At 41.9% G+C, this 18,205-nt stretch overlaps 1 protein-coding gene across 2 annotated transcripts in view; it reads left to right on the forward strand.

Moving 5' to 3' along the window:
- The window catches only part of DOCK1 (dedicator of cytokinesis 1), a 550,965-nt gene that overhangs the window by 130,228 nt on the left and 402,532 nt on the right, over positions 1-18,205 (forward strand). For both annotated transcript variants that reach the window (XM_054503625.2, XM_054503626.2), the window contains exons 19-22: positions 1,023-1,120; positions 5,956-6,045; positions 6,392-6,492; positions 15,958-16,092. In XM_054503625.2, the coding sequence (XP_054359600.1) occupies positions 1,023-1,120; positions 5,956-6,045; positions 6,392-6,492; positions 15,958-16,092 (424 nt within the window). The remainder of the gene's footprint in view (positions 1-1,022; positions 1,121-5,955; positions 6,046-6,391; positions 6,493-15,957; positions 16,093-18,205) is intronic.

The raw sequence follows: 18,205 nt of genomic DNA on the forward strand, positions 1-18,205 counted from the left end.
GCCAGGCATGGTGGCTTACACTTGTAATCCCAGCACTTTGGGAGGCTGTGGCAGGTGGATCACCTGAGATCAGGAGTTTGAGACCAGCCTGGCCAACATGGTGAAATCCTGTCTCCACTAAAACTACAAAAAAATTAGCTGGGTGTGGTGGCAGTTGCCTGTAATCTTAGCTACTTGGGAGGCTGAGGCAGGAGAATCTCTTGAACCTAGGAGGCGGAGGTTGCAGTGAGCTGAGATTGCGCCATTGCACTCCAGCCTGGGCAGCAAGAGCAAAACTCCGTCTCAAGGAAAAAAAAAAAAAGAAAAAGAATATCTTGATGCCTTAAACAAAAAACATTTCCGGACACTGTCTTCTTCCACATTGAATCTTTAAAAACCAGTATATTCATTCCTTGCTTTTTCTATAAAAAATGCAACAAACAAAAACACAACCATAAGAACCACAAACTTCTGTGGAAGCCCAGACATGGTGAGGGCCGGAAGCTCACTCAGTGCAGGCGTGAACCTCAGTGCAGGCGTGGTCTCAGTTGTCCAGAGGTACTGTAGCTGTGGGGACTCTTAACCTTGTAGGCTCAGTACTTTAATTTGTGTTAGTTATTTTATTTATATTATCTATAAAAAAGTAGCAGCTTGTTCTTGAGCAGGAAAAACAAATCATTTGGTATCCAGTACCTGGGCAGCACTTTCTGGGTGAGCAGGCCTCTTCAGGCCTTGTGGTGCTCTGAAACTGCCTTCTTGTAGAATGGAAAGACAAGTTCTTTTTTAGTTTCCCAAATGCATTTTTAAAGCTTCTACATGGAAATCATTTCATGGTAAATGTCGTTGGGAATAATGAATTCAAGTGTACTAGGTGTTAAGTATGTTGCTACAAAGGAATGGAATATATAGCAGGTGAATCTTTTAAAATAGGGTTGATTTCTCTGTTCACAAAATTTTATAGAGAACCTCACGTAATGCATGATTAACAGAGACAGAACAGAGTTCTTGCTTGTGAAGAGCTGATTGTCATTTTCTGTTTCTAGTGGACCTTCTGGGGCTCTTGAAGTGGCGCTCCAACACCAGCCTGCTGCAGCAGAACTTGAGGCAGCTGATGAAAGTCGATGGTGGTGAAGTAGTGAAGGTAATGTGGAGCCCAAAGGGACTTTTTGGGTCTTTTTTTTTTTTTAAATGTGTATTAACAGAAGTAGGCAGTGACTCCAAAGGTAGTATAGGATTGTGGTTATACTCCCTTTAAAAATAGTGACATACGGACCAGGCGTGGTGGCTCACGCCTGTAATCTCAGCGCTTTGGGAGGCCGAGGTGGGCGGATCACCTGAGGTCAGGAGTTCGAGACCAGCCTGACCAACATGGAGAAACCCTGTCTCTACTAAAAATACAAAATTAGCCGGGCGTGGTGGCGCATGCCTGTAATCCCAACTACTCGGGAGACTGAGGCAGGAGAATTGCTTGAACCCAGGCGGCGGTGGTTGCAGTGAATTGAGATCGCACCATTGCACTCCAGCCTGGGCAACAAGAGCAAAACTCCATCTCAAAAAAACAAAACAAAAAAATAGTGACAAACACCTCTAGGTGCACAGAGTGCTTCTTGGCTTCTGGTTTGGGGGGACTGTCTGGGTTAGCCGTGAAGGGGACTGGCTTTGCAGTCAACCTCATCGTGGGTTCTCTGTCCTCTTCCCATAGGTCCTCGCTGCAGGACTCACAACAGTTCAGTGGCCTCTTTAAGCCTCTCTTTCCCCTTCTGTGAGAAGTGGGGTAACAGTAGTGCCTTCTGCAGGGTCGTTGTGGAGCCTCAGGTCTTTTTACTGTTGTCATGATCCTTGTTACTGCCATCAGCATTCGTACTAGCCCTGGCTTATGACTCCCTGAGATCCTCTTTAAGTGACCAGGAGAGGTCTGTGGTGTGATAGAAAGATCACGACACTGAGAGGCTTGTCTGGGCTGTTTTCTTCCTGTGGGACACTCTGCAGCAGTGTCGGGTATAATTATTTATTCAGACCCTTGTGGCCTCAGCATCTTTATCTATGAGATAGGACAGTCAGATTACATGGCCTGAGGTCCCTGGGAGCACTCAGCTTCTGGAATTCTTTATTCTATAATTGTTTGTGGTTCTGATATTTTCTGCAGTATTAGGCTCTTCTCTACTCTCAGATACCCCACAATTTGCTGGGGCAACTTTTCCTTGTACGTGAGGAAGCGAATTTCCATTTTTAGTCGATTCTGTTTTTGGCTATGGGACGCTAAGGGGGTCACTGGCATGTGGCGTTCTATAAGCATAGACTCTCCAGCAAGGTCTGCGTGTTGCTGCCTCAGTTCCTCACCCTCTAGGAGACGTGATTGCAGAAAGAGACGACCTTATCTCTGTAAAAATTAATTACTTAAAATGGCCTTAATTAACCAGCAGCGTGCTTCACTTCAGTATCAATTAATTTGGTCGCACCAGTTTCCTGAATCGTATAACCCTTCAGACATATCCTCGCTAATCTTAAAATTTTAATCATCTTCTCAGTCCTGGTCTTCTCCCAATGGCTTGGACAATGTTAATTGCATTTTAAACTTCCGTGCGTTCCGTAAATTCCCTAATTCAGATGGAAACTAGGTGAATACATGAACGTAGTTGAGAAGAATCCAGTTAATGACATTTTGTCCTCTTTCATTTTGAAGTCCCTGTATCATATTAGGAATGAGTTGTATTTCTGTCGACCGGTTGCCACAGTTACCTGGAAGAATGTAGAATCATCTTGTCCCGTCATTCTCCCCCATTCCCCTCATCTCATAGATTCTCACATTTGATTATTCATCCCTAGACGTGGCCTTTACACCTTTCCTTTCTTCCTGCGCATGCTGGTACCACACAAGCCTGGGTGACCTGTCCAGCCCTTACCTACCTTGCCTAACTTTGTGCTTTTTCTCTGCTGGCGTGTCTGACATGTGCCGTGAGCCTAGAGAGCGGAACTGACTTGAGGCCATGGGGCTGTTAATGGCCAGCCAGGACTTGAGGAATTCCTGCCTGCATGGGGCTCCTTTTGCTGATAGGGATGCTGATAGATTGTGGGTTTGGTTCCATTTATTCAAGACCTCCCTTCTGCATATTGATGACTAATAGCAGAGAGATGGCATTGCTTGATAGATTGAGGAAGGTATTTGTGTATTTAGCAAAAGCTACGCTGTCCCATTAGATGGAAAATGGAAATGGTGACTTTGGTGCCCTTGAACATGGTCTTAGAGAGAGTATGGAGTGCCAGACGAAGCCCTTTTATGGCTCTGTGTGAAGGCCCTCCTTCAGGTGCTTGCCCCTGCCCCACTGCAGCTCCGCAGCCCAATACGTGCAGCTCCATCTCCCTGTGGTTCTGTTTCTGTGCCACTGACCATGTCATGTGTCTGGGTGGGACCAGGTGGTCACTTCAGGGACTTTGCATGAACCGTGACAAGCCAGGTCCTGCCACCTGGGAGCCTGTTGGCAGGGGAACATTCGGCTGTTAGCAGATGGCATCAAGTTTTGACCTTTGCAAAGAATCTACATTCTGAAAATGATGGGAGATGATACAAAAGTAACAAAGTGGTACCGATCCACATAGTTAGGAGTTGATTAATCCCTTGACATCCAGACCAGCATGCCTTTTGGTCAGGTTGGTTTTGTTTGCCACTGTTTGCATGTGACATTTTCTGGTATAAAGTAGGTGGTGGCTGGCACAGCCAAGCATGGAGAGGATTTTACTCCTTAAAGGGTCTCCGATCTCATGCTGGGCATGCTGGGCGTCCTCTCTCCCAAAGGAAACGGGTGAGGCTCCAGCTGGGCATGCTGGACATCCTCTCTCCCGAAGGAGGCGGGTGAGGCTCTTGCTGCTGCTGTGGTTCCACGGCACTCCTTTGCGAGCAAGAGTCTGTGGTTTGCTTCTTTAGTCTTGCGAGCAGGAGTCTGTGGTTTGCTATAGCGGTTTGAGATCCTCCATGCCATCCCGAAGGCCCCCTGGGTGTTGGGAAGAGGCTGCACAGTCCAGGAGGAATCTGAACCAAACGCTTGACCCGGCCTTTCCTCTGATGTCCTTGCTATGTGATCACCTCACCCATTTATTTTTATTTTTCTTTAAATTACTGTTTCATTGAGATATAATTCACATACCTTAAAATTCATCCTTTTACTCAGAAGCTTTTAGTGTCTTCATGGAGTTGAACAACTATTACTGCTAATATCAGAACATTTTCATCATCCCAAAAGAAACCACATAGCTATTAGTAGTCACTTCCTCCTCTCCCTGTAACCACTAATCTGCTTCCTGTCTCGATGGATTTACCTGTTCTGGATATTTTATGTAAATTGAATCATACGCCCTGTGGCCTTTTGTGTCTGGCTTCTCTCACTTAGCATTGTGTCTTCAAGGTTTATCCGTGCTGTAGTGACTATCAGTGCTTCACGCCTTTTTTTGTTTTGAGATGAAGTTTTGCTCTTGTTGGCCAGGCTGGAGTGCAATGGCACAATCTCAGGATCTTGGCTCACCACAACCTCCTGGGAGGTGGCGCCCAGGTTCAAGTGATTCTCCTGCCTCAGCCTCCCGAGTAGCTGGGATTACAGGCGTGCGCCACCATGCCCGGCTAATTTTGTATTTTTAGTAGGGATGGGAGTTTCTCCATGTTGGTCAGGCTGGTCTCGAACTCCTGACCTCAGGTGATCCGGCCTCCTCAGCCTCCCAAAGTGCTGAGATTACAGGTGTGAGCCACTGCACCTGGCCTGCTGTTATGCCTTTTTATGGTCGATAACATTCCATCACATGGATAGACCGCAGATTGTCTTTCCATTCATTAGTTGACACACATTTGTATTGATTCTGTTTTTTTGGAGATGATGAATAATATTTGTGTACAAGTTATTTTGTGAACATATGTTTCCTTTCTTTTGGAGATATGGCTAGGAATGAAACTGTTGACTCATATGGTAAATCTGTGTTTAACTTTTTGAGGAATTATCAAACTGGTTTTCATAGCAATGGCACAATTGTACATTTCTACCAGCAGTGTACAAGGTCTCCAATTTCTTTGAGTTCTTGCCCACTTCTTATTATTCATCTTGAATTGTAGCCCGGATAGTGGGTGTGAAGTGATATCTCATGATGGTTTCCCTTTGTATATCCCTAATGAGTAATCGTGATAGATCAGTACTTCATCATGTTTATGGCCAGTATTTTGTTGCGTGGCGTTCTGCCTCTTCTTGACCTTCTCTTCTAATACGGATCATCACTTCCAACACCGTGATCTTCAGTCCGTCTTACATTTCCTGCAGGGGAGGATGGGGTGGGACTTGAAGCTGACTTGTAGTGTGACATGCCTTTGAAGTCTCTTCCTAATTACATGTATGATGCTGTGTCCTTCTTTGCGGTAGTATTTATTTGGTACATTTTAATCAACTGTAACTGTAATTTCGATGTTGTTGTTGAATAAAGTAAGCACCTTCTGGTCTCAAAACTGGGATACTGCTGTGTATTCCAGTTTCAGAATCACGATCCTCTTCCATGCCTGGGCACCCTGGTTGGTAGAAGGTCCTTCCCTCCACTCAGCTGAGTCCTGTCCCTGTGTGGCGTCTGCCCATTCACTAGCTGAAGTCCTGTACCCAGTGTGTAGAATGAGTGAGATGCATCTTCCCAGAGTTGCCATTCAGCGCTTTGTTACCAGCCTTATGAAAACTGGGAAGAGGGTTGGAAAGGCCCCCTGGGGGAAGCAGTAGGCCCTCTCCTTGCTTTGACCCTCTCCATTTAACTCTGGTGGCATTTCTTTGTTCTGAATTCACTCATCCAAAATTTTTGTCTTGTGCGTCTAGTGGCTGAAAAAGATCCTGAATGGCTTTATAAGTAGTGCTGGGGGCAAGGTGGGTATTTGGAGTACTGCAGAGATGATAGTTATTCCAGTGTGTGTGGGGAGTCTGGTGGGTTCACATTGTCAACCGACCTTCTGTGTCTATGCAGTTTCTTCAGGACACGTTGGATGCCCTCTTCAACATCATGATGGAGAACTCAGAGAGTGAGACTTTTGACACGTTAGTCTTTGATGCTCTGGTAAGAGAGCTTTCCTTCTCATGTGCTTGGATAACACAGCATTCTTTCATGCTGCAGCCTCTGAGGCTGGAGTTGGGGGCTTCCTCACGGTGGCCTTGAATGCATTTGCAGTTGTAAATCCAATCAGAGATGAATTGGGGTGGCAGATTTTTTTTTCTTTTTTTTAAATGTAAAACTGTAGTTAGGCAGATGTCATTTCTAGGGTAAGAAGAGGTAAACTAGCCACCAACTTCTATCTGAAAATGTTATGGTTCATATCCTAACACAGGTTCTGATGGTTCTGATGAAGATTATAAAATGGCATACATTATGTTGCTAATGAAAATATTATTGATTAATTTGACAGGTATTTATCATTGGACTGATTGCTGATAGAAAATTTCAGCATTTTAATCCTGTTTTGGAAACTTACATTAAGAAACACTTTAGTGCAACGTTAGCCTACACGTAAGTTCCTACTTTGTTTTAAAACCAATACTTCTTTTTTTGGTATTTGTGTTATTTAGAGTCTTTTTCATGTACTTTTGTCTATGATTGTGTATTTACCCTGCTCAAAACTCTGAGTTTACTGGGATAATTTTTAGTATTGTTTCCCTCTTAACATACCTAAAAACCTTGTTGAAAGAGATACGTGATAAATCATCATAATATTCTGGAATAAATTCTTGTTCTCCCTCACACCTTCCATTTATCTTTGAAATCTTCACTTTATGTTGGATGAAACTGAGCTATGGATGCGGAGTGTCTGACACAGCGGCTTCCTCGCGAGCCTTTGATGAATGGATAAATGCATGTGTTCCCGTGTTAAGGAGATTGGTTGTTTAGTGTGAATTAGATGCAGTTTTGTACTTTGCAATGTATCTCCTTGTTCTTTAAAAAGCACCTTCCGTTTTCTTTGACAAGCTTCAGCTGTCACTGTCTTGGATTCCTTCTGTCCGCCCCTCTGCCCGTCTGTGCCCCAGAGGTCTAGGAAGACACCAGAGTCTGCGCATGGTGCCTGGGCCAGCTTAGCAGCGTGCCTGGTATTGAAGAGCAGAGCCCTGGAGTCTGGAGTCAGGCTGCCTGGGCTTGATGTGCAGCTCTGTCCCTCACAAGATCTGTGATCTTGGGCAAGTTGCTTAACCTCTCTGTACCTCAGCCTTCTTGTCTGTAATCAGAGCATGATTGTAGGCTTGTGTGGAAATTTTAATGAGTTATTACGTGTAGAGTGCTTGGACTAATCCCTGGCGCTTAGAAAGCACTAAGCAATTATTGGGTTTCATTATTAATAGATTTATTTTGATGACTTACTGGCTCTTTCATGGTGGAATTTATTGGCATTTATTCAAACTTTTTATTGTGTGAGTTACAGCAAAACATAAAGATTTACATAATTTCTTTAAGAACATCCTGCTTAGAATCAGTAGAAAGGATTCTTTTTAGTGTGAGTAAATTTAGTTAAAACTCCCTTCTGTGTCTTCAACATACTTTGCAAAATACCTGTTTTTCCTCCCTGTGTGCAGTCATGAACTCAGGTCAGAGGACTCTGGCCTCCTGAAGCCAGGTGTTAATATACCCTGGTGCTGCGCCTGGATTCTTTCATGTCTGCCTCGTGTGCATGTTTACTGTAAGGTGGTGGGTGGAGCTCCAGGAAGGCTAAGAGCTGTGAGGTCCTCAAGCCTGCGGAACAAGCTGTGACTAGTTCTTTGCACTTGCTTGCTAATAAATGTTTGTTTAAAACGTTTTGTTCACTGAGTGGAGATGCCCGGTGTGTGGGCATGTCGAGTAGTTCCTTACAGACCGTGGGGAGGGTGCATTGCAGGGCACTTTTCCTGGCTCTTGTGACCAAAACAGGAGTGTGTGGGGTTTGCGGAAGTGGCCTGCGGACTGCAGCAAACGTAGCATGGCCTCCACGTGTGCTCATTTTCAAAATTCTGCCTTTTGATTGAAATGTGGCCAAACAGCTCTTCTCAGATTAGGCTCTGTGCTTGAGTTTCAGAAGATGAAAGGCATGAATCAGCTTACCACACCGCAGCCACATCTCTTCATTGGCGCCAGCCTTTCCATGCTGTGCTGTTGGGGAAAGAGTGATGCAGCCATTCTCATAGGTGGAGAAAGAAAAATGGGAGATTTTGACGAGTTTCCTAATGAGACAAACAAAAAGTACCATTTTTTCTTTATGCCGTGATGGGACTGAGATAAGAGTAGTATCCTCATGGCCGGGTGGAGTGGCTCACGCCTGTAATCCCAGCACTTTGGAAGGCTGAGGTGGGTGGATCCCATGAGGCCAGGAGTTGGAGACCAGTCTGGCCAACATGGCGAAACCCCCATCTCTACTAAAAATGCAAAAATTAGCTGGGCGTGGTGGCACGTGCCTGTAGTCCCAGCTACTGCGGAGGCTGAGGCAGGAGAATCGCTTGAACCCGGGAGGCGGAGGTTGCAGTGAGCCGAGATGGCTCCATTGCACTCCAGCCTGGGCGACAGATCAAGACTCCGTCTCAGGAAAAAAAAAAAAGGATCCTCTCATTCAATCTGTGGAATCTGCTGAAAAAAAATTTTTATTGTGGGAAATAAGTATTGTTAGCATGTTTTGGTAAACTGGCAATCTCAGGTGGTTCCTCAGCAGCCTGAATTTGCATGTCTCCACCTTGAAATTCCAAAGGAGTCAGTGGTGATTCAGACAGCTCTGACCACATCATGGAAGGTCGCCTCTGCATTGGTGATATGCTTACAGTATTCTCTGGGCCAGGCGAAATTCCAGTCCTGAGTATTATCCCACAGTGTCCTTGTCCTCTTCTCCTCTAGAAGGTTTTGGTAGGTACAGGCTTACTTTAGACTCTTGTCCATGTGGCCTTTCTCCTTTGGTAAATGTTGAGATCTTTAGCCCTTCTTCCCAACAACACCAAGAGAAGGAATGAAAGATTTTGGCAACGGGCATTCCTCTTCAGCACCCCGAGCCATGTCTGCGGCTCCCCTGCGTGGGTAGTTTGTGGATGCTGGAGCCCCACTGGACTGACCAGCACTGGTCCAAGTGAGAAGGAAGGGAGGCATCGGCTTTGGGGGCTGCTTTTCCATAAAACCAGCATGACTGGGCTCCTTTTTGTCCACCCTATGGAGCTGCTGCAGGCTCCTCACTGGCAACTGATGCTCCATCTGCTCTGCTCCCTCCAGCCAGTGCCAAGGGGTTGCTTTTTGTGCAGGTATAAGATGACCTGGCAGATTTATTTTTATTTATTTTCTTTTTGCTGTCTAATTCCAGGTTAAGATACATTTGTTGGTTCTAAGTCCTTCTCTTTGCAAATCATTATTACTTTTATTTCTTTTTTTAATTGGGTTGAAGAATTCCCAAAATGTGTTCTATGGAATGTTTATTCCTTGGGATATGAATAGATGTAATAAGAGGTGTGTGGTCCAGTAAGTTTGGGAAAATAAGTAAAACTGAGTGAAGCAGGCTTCATGCCAGGGCGTTGCATGCTCTCCTGTGCAGTGAGCACCACCCGCAGAGGCCTATATGGCAAGGTGCATTTTCCAGCCAATGGAGATGGACACTGTAGCAGGAGGATCTGCAGACCTCTCCTCTTCAGAATAGCGAGCAGGAGTGTGACTCTGAGAGCATCAGGGCTCTCTACCGGAGCTCTGGCACCTGATCAGTGTTAGAAATGGCTTCACATCCACTCAGTCTCCCAAAAAGTTTTTCAGGCCATGCGTGGTGGTTCACACCTGTAATCCTTGCACTTTGGGAGGCCGAGATGGGCGGATCATTTGAGGTCAGGAGTTCCATACCAGCCTGGCCAACATGGTGAAACCCCATCCCTATTAAAAAAAAAAAACCGAAAAAGTTAGCCTGGTGTGGTGGCGGGTGCCTGTAATCCCAGCTACTCGGAAGGCTGAGGTAGGAGAATCGCTTGAACCTGGGAGGCAGAGGTTGCAGTGAGCTGAGATCGCGGCACTGCACTCCAACCTGGGCAGAGCGACATTATGTCTCAAAAAAAAAAAAAAAAAGCTTTTCATTGTGATGTGTTGGTAAAATAGTTACTCTTAGCTCATCGATAATTGCAGTGAAGGTTGCTCTTTTGAGTGTCTTATTCCATAATCTGAGTGAGCAGTCTGGCCTTTACTGGCTCACAACTGAACCAGACATGCTGTCAGTACCCCAGCAGATTGCTTTTATGAACATAAAAATCTTTTATGTGGCTTTTAAAAAGCCTCAGTGAATCTTGTTGAATGTGTAAGATGTTGGTGACTGGAGAAGTTTGGGTGGCGGATATTCTTCCTGGTGTCTTACTGGCTGCACGCATGGTGCTGGTTTTTGGAGAGTTGTAGTGCAGCTCAATACATTAAAAAATGAAAGTGTGTTGTTGTTAATCTATTTGTTCTTTTATTATGTGTAAGCTATTGCTTGAGGGTCATCCTTATGAACAAGGATTATTATTTGATGAGCCAGTAATGGTTGAAAGTGTAGAAGTGTGGATGGAATTAAAAATGGCAGATCCTCACTACTGCCTCTGTCATTTAAAAATAACACATGCTCAACGGATAACAAAAATTAAAGAAATCTCACATTACCCAAATGTTATAGTGCAGATGGTAAAAGTTCTCTGTATGTAATGCTACATATTGGAGATATCTACTGTGCCAGCATTTATTTTCTATGTTTATATTAACATTGTTATTAAGATTATGACTAGTATGTCTGCATATTTTACCAAACAGCATTGTTATTTTTGCTTACTTAAAATTTAAAAACTTTTAAAAATTTGTTTAAAAAATATTTATTTAAAGAATAATTTGCATACAACAAAATGCTCATTTCATTTTGTTTGGACAGTTTTGTATACCCTTGGAACCACTGCCCAAAACAAGACATAAAACATTGCCATTCCCCAGAAACATCTCTCTTGGCCTATCTGAGCCCATCCCACTCCCAGACAAGCAGCCACTCTCTGGTTTCTGTTAGGAATGTGTTTTGCCTGTTCTTAAACTTTACACCAGTGGGGTCATGCACTCTTTTTGTGTCTGGCTTCTTCCTTTCCACATAATTCTCTTGAGATTCATCCATGTTGCTTTGTGCATCATTAAATATTTGATTTTGCTCCTCTCTATTTCTGAGCAGTATTTTATTGTATGAATATTTCATGATTTGTTTAGCCATTTTCTTGTTGATGGATACATGAAGTGTTTCTAGTTTTTGGCTATTCCGAATAAGGCTGTTGTGAATATTCTTGTCCAAGTCTTTGGTGAAGTTTGTTTTTGTTTCCCTTGGATAAGCACCTAGGAGTAGAATTGCCGGGCTAAAGGATACGTGTAGAGTTTTCTTTGTAAGATATTGCCAGACAGTTCTCCAAAAGGATTGTACCATTTTGCATTCCCACCAGCAATCTGTGAATGTTCCTTTTGCTCTGTATCCTCATCAACATTTAGTATTGTCTGACTTTGTAGCTGTTGTACTGGGGGCAAAATTATCTCTTGGTGATTTTAATTTGCAGTTACTAGATGACTGATGATACTGAGTACTTGTTTATTTTTTTGATTTGCCATTTGTGAAATATCTGTTCAAATCTCTTTTTCATTTTATATTTTGTTGTCTGTTTCTTATTGATGTGTATGGTGTGTGTGTATGTGTTTGTGTGTTTATACATATAAATATATGAATTTTTTTTTGGTCAAACATGATTTTTGAACATTTTCTTCCTGCCTCTGTTTATCCCTTTTCTTAATGGTGTCTTTCGATGAGCAGAAATCTTTTATTTTGTTGAAGCCTAAATCATCATTTAAAAAAACAGATAGGGATTTTCATTTTGTGGCTAAACAATCTTTGCCTAGCCAAAGGTCTTAACAATGCCTGCATTGTCTAATGTCACAGCACTGGCCTCATGTGGCTATTTAAATAAAATTAAACTAAACATTTACTTCCACAGTTGTGCCAGGTGTGTTTCAAGTGCTGAGCCAGGTCAGACAGCTCAGAAACAGGTTTCCATCACTGCAGAAAGTTCCGCTGGGCACCACTGTTTCAGAAGCTTTATGCTTTTGACAGGATTCAACATCTGTTTACGATAAAACCTCTTGGCAAACTAGGAATATATGGAAAGTTCCTTGATCTGATAAAGCTCATCTAAGAAAAGTCATAGCTAACCTTATACATAATGCTGGAACATGGAAGGCTTTTCCTGTAAGTTCAGGAACAAATGTGGATGTCTCTTCTCACCATATCCGTTTATTATTGCGCTGGAAGTAGTAAAGCAAGAAGAAATAATTGCAGGTATAACAATTGGAAAGAAAAACCGTATTTTCACAGTTGATTTTGTATATAAAAAACCCTCCTGAATCTATTTTATAATTTATTTTAAAATAAAGCAAACATAAAAGGAAACTTCAATTGTATATATACACATAATTGAGAGAGGGAATTAAAAGTACAGTAGAATTACAGTATGGTACAGTACAGTACACTTTATGGTATTATCAAAAAGTTATAGCCCGGGCGTGGTGGCTCACGCCTGTAATCCTAGCACTTTGGGAGGGAGGCCGAGGTGGGTGGATCATTTGACTTCAGGAGTTTGAGACCAGCCTGACCAACATGGTGAAACCCCATCTCTACTGAAAATACAAAAATTAGCCAAGCGTGGTGGTGGGCACCTGTAATCCCAGCTAGTCGGGAGGCTGAGGCAGGAGAATCTTGTGAACTTGGGAGGGAGAGGTTGCAGTGAGCCAAGATCGTGCTACTGCATGCCAGCCTGAGCGATAGAGTGAGACTGTGTCTCAAAAATAAATAAATAAAATAATGAGGAATAAATTTACTGTTAGATGACTGAAAATTGCAAAATTTGCTAAGAGAAATATAAAAAGTAAATAATTTGATAATATATACCATGTTCATGTATTGAAAAATAAAATATTGCTTGAATGTTTATTTCAAATTATAGTTTGAACACAGTCTCAATGAAAATTCTATATGCTTTTGTGAAAAAAAATGGACTAGCTAATTTGAAAATTTATACTTTCGAAAAGTCTAAAATACCCAATAGAAGATCAAAATTTCAAGATTTGTTATTAAACATCAGTAACCAAGATAGTATGGTATTGGCATAAGGACAGACAAAAAGATCAGAAGGAGAGAATATAAAATACAGAACAGATTCACAATAGACCTTTGATTTTGTAACTGCTGTTTCTTTTAACAGCATAATGACAAAACTGGCCTTTTTTTTTTTTTTTTTTTTTTTTTTTTTTTCTATAGTGATGAGGGAGTGCCCACCTAGTGTACTGAACTGCTGTGCAGTATTTCATTGTAGGGATGTATTACCATTTATTGAACCGGCTCTCAAAGGTTGGGCATTTCCATTGTTTATGTGTTTCTACTAGTCAGATCATGCGGCAGTGAACATCATTTGATTCATCTGTAATTGTTTCTGTAGGACAGTTACTAGAGTTGGAATTCTTGGTGTCAAAGGAGTTGAATATCCTTAATTATAATAGATATTTCCAATATAATAGATATTTCCAATATCCTTAATTATAATAGATATTTCCAAATATAATAGATATTTCCTTAATTATAATAGATATTTCTTAATGATAATAGATTTTCCAACTATTATATATAATACAATAGATATTTCCAATAGATATTATAATACGTATTGCCACTTTACCCTCTAAAAAATTTTATGCCCCGCCGGGTGCAGTGGCTCCCGCCTGTAATCCCAGCACTTGGGGAGGCCGAAGTGGGTGGATCACGAGGTCAGGAGTTCGAGACCAGCCTGGCCAATATGGTGAAACCCTGTCTCTACTAAAAATACAAAACTTAGCTGGGTGTGGTGGTGTGCACCTGTAGCTGTGCGGGAGGCTGAGGCAGGAGAATCGCTGGAACCCGGGAGGTGGAGGTTTCAGTGAGCTGAGATCGTGCCACTGCACTCCAGCCTAGGCAACAGAGCAAGACCCTGTCTAAGAAAAAAAAAAAAAAAGTTTTATGCACATTTATCCAGCAGCAGTGTTATGATACCCCAAAGTTTGTCTGTACTAGGTAGAAATTTTATTTAATTTTCATGTATTTATTAATGAAGTTGATTAATTTAATATATTTCTAGATTTTTAAAAATTAACCTTCTCACATTCCCTAAAACTTTGAGATCTATTATCATTTGAACTTTCTTGTTATTTGAATTACAGTAAAGTAAAAATAATTTAATACATTTCCCTTCATCTTTAGCAAGGAATTAAAAAAATCTATCTATGAATTAAACACTGAAAATATTTATGAAGCCATGAATTAATATTAAGCCCCTAATATATAGTTTATTTATACCAACTGTCTATAATTACTTCTGTAGTAGGATGAAAAATTTACAAATAATTTTACTCAATTTTTGTGTATTCCAAAGTGTGTAAACTTTTTTATCATGGAAAAAGTTTTAAATGTTTTCATATTAGGATGTTACTTGATTTTAGATCCCAATTTATAAATAAACAGACTAAGAGTATAGTAGTCATTATGTTTTTAAAACTAAATGTTTTTGGGGAATCTTATTAGGAAATGTCAATATTTTAAAATCTTCATGTGTCCATTGATAGTATTCTTACTATTCTTATATATTGTTTATACTCTTTTCTATAAGGATTTTTACAATATTATTAAAAATTTAAGACTGCTTCTTATTTGAAAGACCATTTGTAAATTTTAATTTTCAGTGTAAGAACTCTAGTTTTAGAAAATCAACTAAAATGAATAAAAGTGTCTGAGATGCTTTCCAATAACAAATATATTGTTTCATGCCTTTAAAAAATTGTTGTAAAATACGCATAACATAAAATTCACCTAATCATTTTATTTTATTTCATTATTTTTTGAGACAAAGTTTCACTCTTGTCGTCCATGCTGGAGTGCAGTAGCGCGATCTTGGCTCACTGCAACCTCTGCTTCCCGGACTCAAGTGATTCTCCTGCCTCAGCCTCTCGAGTAGCTAGGACTACAGCCATATGCCATCCTACCCGGCTAATTTTTGTATTTTTTCAAGAGGCAGGGTTTCACTATGTTGTCCAGGCTGGTGTCAAACTCCTGAGTTGAAGTGATTCACCTGCCTTGGCCTCCCAAAGTGCTGGGATTCCAGGTGTGAGCAACCGCATCCGGCCCCTACCTAATAGTTTTAAAGTGCAGTGTTGAGAAAATCATCACCACTATCCATCAGAGAATATTTTTGGTGTCGTGCCCCTTTTTGAAAAAAATTTTTGTGTGTCTGTTTGGCTGTAATGAAAATCTCTTCGATTTTATTGTTTAACCTTGGGGAAGCTAGTGTTTTACCTGTGGAAGTCCTGGTTTCCTCATCCATTAAATGGGATAATACCGCCTCATAGTGTTGCTGTGAAGGCTAAATTAGATAATGCATTTCACCTGCTTAGATCAGCGCCTACGCTTAGAAAGTGCTTATTAAATGCTCAGCCTTTGCTCTCAGAGATATTTTATCAGGCACATTTACTGATTAGAAAACGTTTTACAGGCCAGGTGTGGTGGCTTATACCTATAATCCCAACACTTTGGGAGGCCAAGGGTGGGGGTGGATTGCCTGAGCTCAGGAGTTAGAGACCAGCATGGGCAAATGGTGATATCCTGTCTCTACTAAAATACAAAAAATTAGCTGGGCAAGGCGGCGTGGGTCTATAATTCCAACTACTTGGGAGGCTGAGGCAGGAGAATCACTTGAACCTGGAAGGCAGAGGTTGCAGTGAGCCGAGATTGCACCATTGCACTCCAGCCTGGGTGACAGGGTGAAAATGTCTCAAACAAAAAAAAAAGAGAAAGAAAATGTTTTACAGATATTCATATACTGATAGATGGAAACCAAATAAAAGTAACCTACTTGTATATTTCCTTAGCAGTTAAGATTTGAGATATTGTCCTTTCCTGAGCTTATTTGTGCGTGTTTGCGTTGTGAATAGGAAGTTGACAAAAGTGTTGAAGAACTACGTGGACGGTGCTGAGAAGCCGGGAGTAAACGAGCAGCTGTACAAAGCCATGAAAGCGCTAGAGTCCATCTTCAAGTTCATCGTGCGCTCCAGGATCCTGTTCAATCAGTGCGTACCTATCCTCTCCGTGCACGGGCTCTCAGAGGACTGGCAGGAGATCCTTCACTTCTTTCCTTCCCCTTCTCTCGTCCCCTTATTCTTTCCTTTCTTCTTCCCTCTTTTTCCCCCTTGCTTTCTAGGCTGAGAGAGCACTGTCGATCCTGGGGTGAGCTGCCCACTCTTTCCTTACCCGCCCGGGTCCCTGCCGGTGCTGAGGCAGGAGCCCTGTTCCTGGTCTGAGATATGTGCCTGTGAGTCGAGCCTTGGCTCCTGAAAGCATTGGCGATGGCGCAGGTGCAATCCTGGGCGTCTACCGAGGGCTCAGAAGCCCTTTTCAGGATATCTTTATATGGCAAAAAGTCCCAAAAGAACAACAACAACAAAATAGGCCGGGCGCAGTGGCTCACACCTGTAATCCCAGCTACTCGGGAGGCTGAAGCAGGAGAATGGCATGAACGTGGGAGGCGGAGCTTGCAGTGACCTGAGATCCTGCCACTGCACTCCAGCCTGGGCGACAGAGCGAGACTCCCTCTCAAAAACAAAATAAATAAATAAAAATAAAACAACAATGAAAAGGCAAAACCAAGTGAAATTGCCTCACTTGGGCAGACTCTGGGATTTCCTCCTCCTCTTTTCCTCAGTAGAGTGATGTTTCATTTCGGGAGATGGCTTCCTACCTAGGGTATTTCCATGAGGAAGGATACTCAGGTGTTTTAGCCTAGTGACAGTTTTCACACGCTGTGTGGATGAACTTATGAATGATTTTTGAGCTTTAAAGTAAATTGAAGGGTTAAAGGTGAACAAAAAGAATATAAATGTATTTATTACCATTAAACTGTATACTTAAAAATGGTAAAGAAGTTGAATTATATATATGTATATTTTACCTCAATAAAATAAATAAATTGGGATATTATGGCTTGATTATAGAGAGCCTTAATGTTGTATAGATACAGATGCAGGTTAAGAGCTGTGCTAAAATGAGGACTTTCTAAGTTGGCCCACGCCTCTTCACTGTATGATTCAAAGGATGTGAAAAGCAAGCGTATTGAGGGTGGGGTGTGGAATTTCACTCCCTCTGCTTGGTTTTTTGGGGGATGGCTATTTTGCGGGTGACCTGCCTTGAGTGATGTCAATGGATGTTGGTGGTTCTATGTTGTTACTGTTCTTGTTGTGAGTTCCACACACAGATGGGATTCATGAACCTGTGTCCCTCTGAATTAGTGAATACATTTGCCTTTGAAAAGCATGGTGCCCTTGTAACCTATGAGAATCAGGAATTGAAAGTGTGGGCCCACATCAGTGCCTTCTCGTTTCCTCCTCACTGTGTTTTCGTTTGTTTGAAGCAGTCGTGTCCAGAAGGACCCAGGAGAAGGGGGAAGAATTCAAAATCTAACCATGTGTCCCCCATGATAGTAATAAGGACAGAGCAACAAGTTATTGACTGTGTGTTGACCTATCAAAGTCATAAACAGGGTGGTAACCGCTAGCGATGTGTTACTGGTCAGGGACTGGAGTGTGCTTGTGTTCACTCTGGGGTGCCGATGGTTAAAACCACAGTCCTTGTGCTGCCATTTTTGCATACAAAGATGGCATGTTTGAGGGCATCATGGTTTTGTCCTTGACTTAGATATTACACCCTTTAATTTTGCTTATTATGGATATGCATGACCTTTGGTGTGGATTGAAACTTTCCCTCAAGGGTCTAAGTTGTCATTTATTTTCTCTTTGTTAGGGTGAAACACAGCATGGTAAGCTAGGTTATGTTTTCTTGTATTTTAATTCTATTTCAGTAAAGTTAATTCTATGAAAATGAACTTCCTGGCCCCCTCTGCCTTGCTCTTAGATTTTCCTCACTGATTTTAAATCTCTGATTATGCTAAACCCAAGTCAGTACTAGAGTGGGAGGATGAACTTGAAAGAAGATGTTACAGATTTTGTCGTGTTTTATTTGAAAGATGTTAATTTTGTGCAGTTTGTGATCAATATGACATTGACTCAGGCATTTGATGATCTGCATATTCTCACCCGATAACACTGGACTTTCCCGTTCATTCAGAGGTTTGTAATTAAAACGATCGTGCATTGATAATGGTGTTTCTGCTATAGTAGTAAATGCTAT

Source organism: Pongo pygmaeus, chromosome 8 (assembly GCF_028885625.2).
Source record: "Pongo pygmaeus isolate AG05252 chromosome 8, NHGRI_mPonPyg2-v2.0_pri, whole genome shotgun sequence".
NCBI classification, from domain to species: Eukaryota; Metazoa; Chordata; class Mammalia; order Primates; family Hominidae; genus Pongo; species Pongo pygmaeus.